Source organism: Rhineura floridana, chromosome 8 (assembly GCF_030035675.1).
Source record: "Rhineura floridana isolate rRhiFlo1 chromosome 8, rRhiFlo1.hap2, whole genome shotgun sequence".
Lineage (NCBI taxonomy): Eukaryota > Metazoa > Chordata > Lepidosauria > Squamata > Rhineuridae > Rhineura > Rhineura floridana.
The window spans coordinates 41,314,015-41,326,456 of NC_084487.1; the positions used below are offsets into that span (position 1 = coordinate 41,314,015).

A 12,442-nucleotide genomic window follows, 5' to 3' on the forward strand; every position below is an offset into this window, starting at 1 on the left:
ATCTAAAAAAGCACAAATACCAAGGTTTTGGTCATATGCAAATATATTTACATTTTATCAATTAAATGGTAGATTACTGAGCAGCTAAGATTGTTTATTATTTAGATTGCTTTACAACACATGACTTTTTACATTTTTTCCCCTCAGGTAATTATGGAAAAACATAGCTCATCTCCACCAATCTCTTCCTAAATTATTCCTTCACACGAGGAAAAATCTGTCAAAATCATCACAGGTATTAACGATCACAAGCATATAAAAGCATTTTGGAAAATAAATGGACAGGGAGCAATAATGTTGAGCCAGAAGATTGTGCAGACTTAAACTAAGGAGCTCACATCACAAAAATCCTGTGTAACCGTAAAACTATGGATAAGCACAAGCCTTTAGAAAATCCCCAACTCACTACATTACTTTCGCAAGTTGGCCACAGAACAAACAACTGAATTATGAAAGGCTAGGCAGCATGCCAGGGGCCAGTGTGGCGTAGTGGGAGACCACGGTTCGAATCCCCACACAGCAATGAAGCTCACTGGGTGACCTTGTGCCAGTCACTGCCTCTCAGCCTCATGAAAACCCTATTCATAAGGTCGCCACAAGTCGGAATCGACTTGAAGGCAGTACATTTACATTTAGGCAGCATGCACCTACACACAAGCTTTTTCCCTGAACCTCCATGTTCCTATCCATATTTAACAAAGGTCCCAATATCTAGCTTTCTAGAGGCTGGTTATAAACAAGACTATTAGGCATAAAGCTGTATCAGGCAAAACTATGCCCAGGGAAGCTGCTGCACCATTTTGAACAGGTCAGCATCCTCAGAAAATATGTTTTTAGTTAGTCCCAGGCTATGGTCCGAAGGCACATGAGGCCAGCACCCTGCTGAAGCTAACCAGAGTCAGGTGTGGTCAGTGCCTGGATGGGAGACTGCATGGGAACCATATGTAAGCTGCCTTGGGTTTCATGAAAAAGAAAGGCGGGGTATAAATGTAATAAATAAATAAAAGCACGTTCCTAGTTCATGTGGCTACAAAAAACAAGTTGAAGATGAGTTGTGCAGGCACTACACCAAATTATTTCTTGAGTCAGGACACCGTCATTTAAGTGGTTGGAAATCACTTCAGTGTCCTGAACAGCCCTTTGCCCCTCCCTCATGGCTACTATGGACCCCTTTCTCAACAACCCCTGATTCTCTTCTGCCTCCTCTTCCTTGCTATCTTTCCTTTGTCCTGTATTCCCAGTACTTGACAAAAAACTCAAGTACTTTGACCTTCTTCTAGAAAGAGGCAGGCTTAGATTTTGCATAAGTGCTTAATTTGCACTAATCACTGCAGAATTTGAATGTCCTTAATATAAATAGAGTGTTTTTTCCCTTCTATGGGGTGTGATTATATCAAGCCTCAGAAAATTCCACTCATTTTTTTTGTATATAAAACAGAGGTACAATCTTGTTTTCAATTTTTTATTTTTTCATCTTTGTGAAAAATCAAAATGGTTTGCTCAGCAAGCATTTTATTCAAATACTGGAGATTTATTACTGAAAACAATGTTTATCACCATATGCTTCAGAAAGAGAATAAATGCATATCACAGGAAAGTTGCTCTTCTTGGTGAAACAAAATACAATACTGCATAATAATACTAGATTCCAGGTTGATGCTACCTATAGATTCATCCTTTCAGTAAAAGGGATCTCTCTCCCACAGAGGCAAAATATTCCAATTCCTTCAGTATGCTATCATTTGAGAACAAAGCAATACATACATGTAGCAAACCAAACCAAAGAGGGCAAATCTATTCTTTAAAAAGGCATCATACAGTACTATGTCCCACATCACTAGTCATCCTGTAATACCAGATACAATCAATTTTGACAGTTTAGCAAGGTACAGCAGCAAGTAGCAGTAAGAAATTAGCAATAAAACCAAGGGTGTGCTGTAAATCAGGACAGAAGTACGTACTAATGGCAAATTTGCATACATTCCAATATGAACAGAAAATACAAGGGATCCACAAAACATTTGCAGAACTGTAAGCGCTTTAAGAGATGCTGAGTATGGGATTGTTATTGTTATTATTAGCAGCATTTATATCCCACCTTTTCTCCAAGGAGAAAAGGTGGTATACATGATTTTCCCCCTCCTCATTTAATCCCCACAATAAATCTGTGAGGTAGGTTAGGAGGATGAAGTGCTTAGCATTGAGGCCCTTGGAAGGGCCTTTTCAGTGGTGACTTCATGTATGTGGAACACTCTTTCCACTGAGGTGTGCTTTGCCACATCATTGATTTCTTTTAGGAAACAGGTGATGTACCTCCTCCAGCTGACTTTCAGATTAGGGTATAAGTGACTGAAATAACTCATGAATAATTTGATGAGGATGCTTATTAGGAAATGTAATTGTTTTTAACTTTTGCATTTTGTGAATACTACATTCCTGTGGCCTTTGGATGAAGGGTGGTATATAAATGTCTTAAATTACAAAACTGCTTCTCTTCCAGAATGGGCATGGGGTGGAATTAACACACATGCATGTGTTTTTTTCTGCACTGCAGGCCCCATGAGTGCAGAGATTACTATAGGATAGCAATAATCCTAAAGATTTGTTTCAAAGTTAAGTCCTTCTACGGTTCCCTGTCTCCAGTTGGTGTGGCATGAAGGAATGCTGCTCTGTGCACAGCAATTTGTTCATATGCACCAAAATTGTTTTGCAAGCAGTGGTGCCCTATCCATGGATACACATCAACCAACCAACCTACCTGTATCTGTGTGCATATATACAGATAGTGAAATGACAATGCAAAATTAGACTATACATAGGTAGGATATCACAGCAGCACTCCTATAACACATGGAAAGAAAACAGGGTAAGGATTAGCGTGTGTTTGATTCTTTATGACACTGTCCACACCTTCTCAACATAAATGCAGCACATCTGCCATTTAACTCAGCTTGAAAGAAACAACTTTCAGTAGTCAGTCAATATGCTGCAGCTATTTCTTTCCCTCTTCGCCTCTGGATAGAAGAAATAAGTCCTGGATTCATACAGCAGCCATGATCCGATTTGTTCCAATCCCAGCTCAAGCAGCTTTATGCCACCCCACTAATAAGATCAGTACTGGCCAAACAGGGTTTATTCAGACTCATCAGAGATGGATTAGATAATGAAACCCTAACTGCACAAAGCTGTCTGCTGCTGGTGCAGGGGATAAAGAGTGAAACATACGAGGTGTAAGGCACACTGCCCCCAAACTATCCTCTTGTACCTAGTTACTCCTTTCAGACTTCCATTATGGCCCAGAATTTAAGGTATATCATGTATAAAACAACATTTTTTTAGCAATTTGTGGGTGGGGGATTATCAGCTACTAAACTACTATAAGATTTCAAGCTGCCTCTGCATTGTCCATCATAATCTAAAGTGGCAACAACTTAATAGATGCTATTAGGAATGACAACCCGCTCTAATCTTTGCAATAGTCAGCAAGCTTCCACAGCACCTACAAAGAATATACATTCTTTACTACTGATTTAGATAAAAACTGTATTCCATCCCTCTGTCCCAAAAATGAGACCTCCAAGGCAATCATAACAATTAAATAGGAAATAGCGTCAAAGAACACCTGCAACAACAAAATCCCTTAATGTAAACCAAAATGCAGAAGAGCCACTCAAGAAAATGTCCTTTCCACAGCATTCCTATGGGAAGCAGGGAAAGAAGGAATTAACTAGATTTCACAGGGCAAGTTTTTCCAAAACAAAGTGCCACTATCAAGATCCTCTCCTACTCACCTGCTGGGGCAGGACAGGAAGTACGGCCTCTCCTGAATGACTGAAGCATATGAATAGGTATATATGGAAGATGGCATCTTTTAGATATTGTACACCCAAACCATCTAAAGGATAGTATCAGCCCTTTGAATCAGATCCAGAAACATATCTGGAGCCAGTGAAGATCCTATCAAAAGCGTAATGACACCCCACACCAACTGGAGTTTCTGGATATTTTTTAAAGGTAGCCCTACATACAGTGTTACAGTAATCCAACCTGGATGTTACCAAGACTGTGGTAAGGCCTGAATTCTCCAGGAAAGTTTCTGAGTAAACTTTGGATGGCATTCAATATTTCAAGCTATGTAAACTAACTAGGTTAGTGCTATACTGTGAATAGGTTTCTGACAGTAGCTGTATCATGATTGTTAAATTCCTCTGAACATAAGATTAGAAGTGTCATCATAACTACTATGGTTCATTAGTTAAGAGTTCATTCATCTTCATTTCCCTGTAGTATACAAATAACTAAGCAGACAAACAATGGGGGGGCACAATGGCACTAGTTGATTGCATACATCCAAGGCCTTTACTCTCACGAATCAACTGAAGTGGAGAAGAAATCAAGAGAAAGAGAATTTGAATACAAAGAACTGAAAAGTATACCATTAAGAATAAACTAGAGAAATATGTCTGGGGCAGCTAACATACAGCATGTTCTTCTAAAGGCAACCAGGAAGTACAGGATAATACAGAATGCTTTCAAATCCATAAACTGCAAAATTTATAAGACTACTGAACAGCAGGGTATGGCATATAGCAATGGGAGTCAAGTAGTCTCCCTACAAATGTTGTTGAACTACAACTCCATCATTCCTACCATTGACCATGCTGGCTGGGACTGCATGTTGTCTGCAGGGTACCAAGCTGGCTACTCCTGACTTATCGAATATTATCTCCAGCTTCATAATCTTCTCACACATATCCCACCGCATATGCTAAACATGCTTTTGGTTTCATGCATACTAAGGTTTTATATTTCCAGTATTAAAATTGTAACATCAAAACAAGAACATTTACTTACGGATTCCAAAAGGTGCATTTTTAATATGAAGACTCCTAAATTGTTATTGCATAGGCCACTATCATGGTAATAATTGCTTATCTCTAAATAATATGTTTGTTCTTCCTGCATCACAAGCAAAACTGGGCTAACATGAAATGTGATGCCTAAGGAATATTCTACAGTTGGTGGATAGTAGCCAAGAAAAAAATAACAATGAAATAGCTGCCATAAGATATTAATTCCAATTTGATGTATTTCAAATTCATTATGAACTCAAATCTCTTGCTACAAATTGCTTACAGCTTTGCTAGGACTACCCATGGTTTGTAAGCATGAAACGCATTAACACTACTTGATGCTAAAGCCACAAAGCAAACTTTTACACAGTTAGCAAGGAGAGCAATTAGGCCTTCAGTGTTCAATATAAATTTTAAAATATCCATCCATGAAGAAACCTCAAAAAAAAAAAAGGAAAAATAATTCAGTGGCTAGTTGGATATGAGGAGGTAACAGAGAATCACACAACATGGGACAAATTCCAGAAAGCTGCATGCAACATTAGTGTGCCTCAGCACAAGAGTGCCCATCCACTTGGGATCACCAACCACAGCCAAAGAGGCACTCAAGAGTTGAAGCAGAAAATAGCAAACTGCAATGAATAAACACTGTTTACAAAGAGTAAGAACTGAGACTGCATCAGCAAGAGCATCAAAGCCACCCACTTATTTGTCCAGGCAACACTCAGGAGAGTAATATATTTCTGTTAAGAATTGTATCAATTTTGGGTATTTTCTTAACTTTGCAGATCAGAAAGAAGTATACACAGCAATTATTTTTAAAACAATTTACCTCATAAACAGTTTAAGCAAAACATGTGGTTAGAGAAGAAAATCCAATTCTTTTTAAATAAAGCTTTACAAAGCCTCTAGAAACAAAGGGCACTAGCAAGGTACAGTTCTTTCTACCCTTCTACAGAACAACTCCAGCATACTTTAAGTCTCCCCTCTTAGTTTTCTAGATGCACCTCCAAGTCTCCCCTCTTAGTTACTAAACACACCTCTATTTAATCATTTTCATAATACACAACTGTAACAACTACCTAAGTATTATTTATTTATTTATTATTTTATTTATACCCCGCCTTTCCTTCCAGCAGGAGCCCAGGGCGGCAAGTATCATTAACAATTAGAAATACATATACCAAAAAGTTTTTTTTTAATTTTTAAAAAGTGCTCACTTCTTCCATCTATGTTGGACAGCTTGAAAGGAAGGTTAGACAAATTCAAGGAGAATGATACTGTCAATAGTAGTATTGACTAGTTATGATGGCTATATATTACCCCTCAAGGGTCAGAGACAGCACGCCTCTGAACACCAGTTGCTGGGGAGAACAAACAGGGAGAATGCCATTACACTCATTTCCTGTTTGCAGGCAAAGCATTTGTGTGGCTACTGGACTAGAAGGGCCTTGGTCTGATCCAGCAGGGCTCCTCTGTTCTAGCAGGCTGCTACTGCATAATGATATCCAATGAACAGCACACTGAGAAGAAGCGATCCAGCAATGTGAGGAAAAAAGATGCCACAAATGATAGGCCTGCACCTAGATGAAGTGCTCCCTCCGTTTATTAAATTGTATATCTATTTCAACTCATACATTTGTTGAGAGCGCTTGTGAGAACTAAAAAGGGTTTTGTAATTGCTCACTGGATGGCCTTCTGCCAAACAGTCACCTTCTTCCAAAATCAGTTCGGGATTTGGAATATAACCTGAATTACAGACTATTTGCTAGGACAGAGAAGATAAACATTATACTTTTTGCATACTAAATAAATACCCATAAATAATGTCATGTTCAATACTCCTCGTTCTCTCAATGACCAGGCACCTTTTTCCCTGTACCATCCCAACCTCAGTTTGCCTCCCATCATCAGCGAAGAGAGTTTGCACCAAGCTGATTTCCCTGAACTGCCCCAGAAACAAGTGGAGATGATGTTACAGATTAGGAGATCACACCCAAATTTGATTGCTAGGAAGTAAATGCTTCACTAAAGAGGTACTCTCTTTCCTTGCAATGTTAATTATGGCATCTGTGCAGCCATGATCAGAAATAACTGCACGTTTTCAGATGCAGATTCCCTGATTGAAAATAAAGAGTTCTATCCTCACCTGCAGATTTAAATTACAACCATTCCTAGCTAGCAGATCTGATCCTGAGGAAATGCAGCAGACTGGCCTCTAGACCTACCAGAGTAAGCACTCTAGCACACCACTTGCCATATAGTGTGCTTCCTAGCAAAAGTTCTTGTGCTGGCCTTTATATGTGTAGACTACACTGTGCAAACAGCAGCTAGAGAATGTTTCAGGAGAAAGAGGGGCACTTTGTCACTCATTCTCCAAGAAATGAATGAGCTGAAGTGGGCACAGACTAAGCTAGCATGGCCTCCTTCAGAAGTTAATGGTGCAATCATAACCCCCAGAAACATAGGTTGGGAAAGATTAGGATGTGGCGTCTCTCCCCACTCACCCCTGGCTGAACAGGCCTCAAATTGCTATAAATGACTTATGTCAGGTACACCAGATGAGATAAAGCCCTGCTGGCAGAAGGTAATTCAGCAGAAGTCACACAAGTGCAGTGGACAAAAAAGGGGTGTATCAAGGGATGGGGAGTGGGATAAACAAAATTATGCTACATCCTAATTCCCTTTATTCACTGATCCTACCTATAGAGCTTGGTGTAACCCACACCACCAAAAACGCAGGTATAATTAAATTCACTCCACAGGAACCAAGAAAGGAAGAAAATGAGGATCTACACTAGCCCCTGCTCCCAGCAATCCTGGCTACACACACCCTATCCAGAATCAGTAAAGATGCAGATTAATTTACAGGGGAGATACGCCAGCATATCTATCCTGTTGCAAATTTGCTGGTTAGGATTGTTCTGTAGCCCACATTAGACCACTGTTATCAACGTTGAGCATTTGAAGTACCCAACAAGTCTAGTGACTCGAATCAGGTAGATTGGCAAAACAAACTATAGATGTGAATGAATCTAGGGCTTGCTACAAGAAGATCTACCCCATTTTTTTGTATCCATTGTATTTTTAGATATTCCTTGAACATGAAACACACCAAATCCTAAAATTAAACTAGTGAAGAATAGGTATGAGTATACCTTTGTAAAATGACATTTAATAACTTTATACTGAATGCCAGTAAACCTGATGCAAGCTGTATTTGTACCCAATATAGTTAATATTATAACAAAGACTGCTACACGACATACTACTGTTCCTTCACTGCCACCTGGTTAATTTGATGTATCTGATTCATTCTGTGTCACTTTCATTGTCTCCCACCTACAACAAACATCAATGACTGAGATTCACAACCTCATTCATACTTTGGTAACACGCACTGCTTAGTAATAGCAACAAGAAAGCTATAAGCATACATTCATTTCCCCTTCCATGGACAGCAATGAAGAAAACCTACTTGCAAGCACAGGACTACTATTCTATGATACTACTTTTCTATGAATCTATAACTGCCAGAGTAGACTCTGAAATAAGGCTGCAAATAAAAATTTTCCTACAGGATACCCTTTCCTCTAAAGGACATGTTCCGTCCTATAGCAGCACAACTCCATACACCATAACAAATACAGTAGGGCCCCATTCATATGGCAGCTTCCGTTCCAGGCCCCCGCCGAAAAGCTAAAACCGCCAAAAAGTGGGGACCTACTCAGCTGTAGCACATGAGCTCCCCACCCTACAGCCAATCACACAATCAGCTGTAGCGCAGAGAGCTCCAGCTGACAGTGATCAGCTGTAGCACGCAATCAGCTGTAGCGCAGGGAGCTTACATGCTCCAGCTGATCCCTGTCAGCTGGAGCTCCCCGCGCTACAGCTGATTGCCCTGCTCGCACTGCCCTATTAGCAGAATGCCAAAAAGTGGGGCGCCAACAAGCGAGGCCCTACTGTACACCTCTTTTCAGTACATCACAGCTCAATACAGGTGCATATGACTTATATCAAAACTCCAAGATACCCTATTATTTTTGAATTTTCAGGTTGGCATTTCCAGCAGATTACCATAAAATTCAAGATGTTTCCTCTGCACTCACTGGCAGAATGCATGAAAGTTCCTGAAGTGAATACTTATTAAAAGCAGTTTAACTTTAAGTGAGGCCTGTATGCCATGGGATTTTATACACAAACTCACTCAAGCTATAATTTGTATCAAGATCCAACTCTGAGCTTCCCTCTGAGCAGTAAATCCTTGGTCATGTAGGAGGGGCAAGCCTGATCACATCTGAATTGTATTTACATTTCAGATGAGTAGCACACTAGCGACCTGCGCAAGCGACAAGTATGAGTGTATCATCTTTATGAGTAAGTATCTTTTTCCAAAGAGTTGAAAACTTCAGCACAGCTATCTCCAATAGCTCCAGATCTAAGTGAAATTCAAGACATCTCATGTGCACTGTACTCCTTAAGTCACCTCAAGTTCAAATGGGTCATTCCCAGGTAAGCTTGCATAGAACTGCAGCCCAAGATACAAGAACGAACAAAACCCTGAACAGCGTCACAAAGCACTGCCTATAATTCTCTCACATGGTAATTAGAGGCCTAATAAACTTTATCGTGGACCAGAACCAGATAAAAAGAAACTTCTGTGTCATGGGTGTGATTCAAATAAACTTTGGCTGTTTCTAACATCTTCCCTCCCTACTGAACATCACCTTCTCCTCTCACTTTTTAAAACCTACCATCAACGGCACGTGACCATGCAATGAAATGCATGATTGTTTTACATGATCACCAATGACGACCTACACGTAGGTTACACGCCGTTTTCCACACAGAAGTGCTTTGCACACAGGGCTGTGCTTGTTACACTTGAAGCAAGCCATACAATATACTTCCTCCAACTCTCCTCCCAAACGAAGATGGGATTTCAGGGAGCCACTACCCTCCCCGACCCTGTTAGCTAGAGTCCCTCGGCTGTTTCTTTTTCATGCCTTGAGAGGGACCTGGACCCCAAACCGTGACCCGGCAAGGGCTCCACGGGCGAGAATTTCCCCAACACGGCGCTCCTCCCCAGGCTCATCTGAGCAGAAATGTCCCCTAGGCGCGGGCTTTACGCGCCCCCGCCCGCACGTGCACGTGCACGCGCCCAGGGCCTCCCAAGCAGTGCCTGGCCGAGAGCGACTGCTCCCCTTAAGGCCAGGGAAGGCCGTTCACGGCTGAGGCGCCTCCGCCACCGCCGCCCTCCCCACTGCCCTCACCACCGCCACTACTAACCTGCATGCCGCCTCCGTCTACCTCAGCCTCCGTCCGCAGCCTCTTGATTTGGCCGCTCTCGGCTCCGTCGCCTCCGGGCATTAGCTGCTCCAGTTCGGGTTCCCGCTTGATCCCTCGAGGAGCTGGGACGCCGACGCCGGGAACAAGCTGCTGGTGCTGGATGCCGTCCGCCATCCGAGCCGGACCCCCGGCCGCCCCGGTTCCCCAAGCGGGAGCCGCAGACGTCCTCGTCGCCTCACAGTCACCACAATTCAGTCACCGGTCGCGATAGCCCAGCAGCAGCAGCGACGGCGGTAGCGCAGAGGCCCACCCAGCCCGGTCCGGCCAGGACCTGCGAGAGGACTAAGGCGGGAAGGGGGGTCGCGGGGTACCTCTGGGCAGGAAACTCACGAGCGAGGGGCTCTGCCGAGAACGCGCAACACTGACTTAGGCCCGCCGGGCAGCGCCGAAAAGAACCGAGAAGAAAAAGACACCCTGCTTGCGGTAGCGGCCGCAGTAGCAAAAGCAGCCGCCTCCGGAGACGGGGAGGGGGAAATGTGAAGGAGAGGCCGAAGTCCCTCGGTAATCTCCGGAAATGCCGTATAGATGCGAGGACTGAGCACGGCCTTCTCCCCCTTACTCGGCAGTCTTCGGGAATGGGAATGGGGGCGGTAGGTGGGGCAACGGCTTCAAGAAGGGGCGGGATCACTTGAGAGTCACTGGCTTGTTAATACATAGAAGGCCGGTTGATTGGGCGTGCGAGGGAGTGGATTGCCTGAAGGAGTCGATTTTTCTTCAGTCCCGGCGGGAGGGGAAAAGGAAAGGTGCACGTTGCCTGAAACGCTAGGCTTTTAGACTTCGACTTTGTCTGTGGCTGAACTGGCCAAGCTCGTTTTCTCTGTTTACATATCACCATCGCTGGATTCTTTCTACAAGCAATCCCAGTGGAAAGTTTGTGTCTTAAACGGTCTGCCTTTGAACATCGTCCTTTCAGCCTTGCCGCCCCTATTAGATAGTCAAGGATGGCGATACGATCAATTGTTTATTAGTTTATTGAAAATATTTCTAGCCCGCCCTTCATCAACGCTCGTTCGACCGGGGCGGGGGGCGGGAGGCGGGGAAGAGAACGACATAAAATACAAATTACACACAAACAAATGTGTGTATGAACAATAGTAAAACACTAAAACAAGTTCATCAGGATAAATGCAAATAAACAGCTGCAGGCACCTAAAAAAGGGGGCGGACTAAACAATTGCCCACTTTAAAAAAACAGCAACACTTCAACTGCCTGAGAAAACAATCTTTAATGCTGCACTGAAATTATGACAACATTAGCTCCTGTCATAACTGTAAGAGGAGGACACTCCACAAATTAGGTGCCATAATGGAGAAGCCAGATCAAGTTTTTCCTAACTGGGATACAGATAGATGCAGGGGTGGAGAACCTCAGGCCCAGGGACCAAACACAGTCCTCCCAGCCTTTTTCTCTGGCCCATAGGACTCTCCCCAACCACGCCCCTCATTGGCCCTGGTTTGGATCCTTCTTGAGTGTTTTGTCTGGCTGAAATGTGCCCTTGAAATCTTATCATGCCTCTTGCTTGCCTGGATGGAGGATAGAGAGGGTTGTAAGAGTGTGTGTAGAAACTGGCCTACTGTACAAAGGTGAAATTTACAGTAATTGCTCTGCCCATTTTTGCCTCTGGCCCCACCCACCACTGGGATGTGGTGCCCTTGGAAGGTGGCCCAGAAGGGGTGTGGCCCTCAGGCTGAAAAAGGTTCCTCACCCTTGAATACAGTTTTTCTCACAGGTCTTAAGACACAGACAGGCTGATGGCAGAAGAGGTACTCCTTCTTTAGATATGATAATGGTAGCCCCTTCCCACTTCTTTTCTAAAAGAAAGTGGAGTTCTACTATTCACACTTGTTGGCTTGGGAGTCCTTAGTTTTAAACCCAGATAAGATTAAGGATGCAGTCCTTCCTAAACATATTTACTAGAGAGCTGAGTGGGATTAACTTCTGAGCAGACACATTTAAAGTTGCACTTTGCATATGCTCAAAGACACTACCTCTATTATTTCTTTACCTCCCCCTCTCCAGTGTCTCCAGCCCTCTGCTCTCTGGACCATCCTTCTGAAAATTGGATGCCCTGATAATATTTTGCAAGTCCTCCATGGCAACATGACAGCGACAATTTTGGATAACAAAGGCTCTCAAAGTGATCCATTCAAAGTGGGATCAGGTGTGAAACAGGGATGCGTCATTGCTCTGACATCGTCATGATTCTACACCTTTTGTTGAGGGGAAACTTCCCACTAGC

The 12,442-nt window shown here is 42.9% G+C and overlaps 1 protein-coding gene across 8 annotated transcripts in view; it reads right to left on the reverse strand.

Moving 5' to 3' along the window:
* RBFOX2 (RNA binding fox-1 homolog 2) overlaps positions 1–10,801 on the reverse strand; it is a 252,551-nt gene extending 241,750 nt beyond the window's left edge. For 2 of the 8 annotated variants that reach the window (XM_061639001.1, XM_061639004.1), the window contains exon 1: positions 10,143–10,799. In XM_061639001.1, coding sequence (XP_061494985.1) covers positions 10,143–10,316 — 174 coding nt within the window. In that variant the 5' untranslated portion in view covers positions 10,317–10,799. Of the gene's footprint in view, positions 1–10,142 lie in introns of all 8 variants that reach the window. The other 6 variants (XM_061638996.1, XM_061639000.1, XM_061638997.1 and 3 more) reach the window with 6 other exon arrangements.
* Between the last annotated feature and the right edge of the window lie 1,641 nt (positions 10,802–12,442).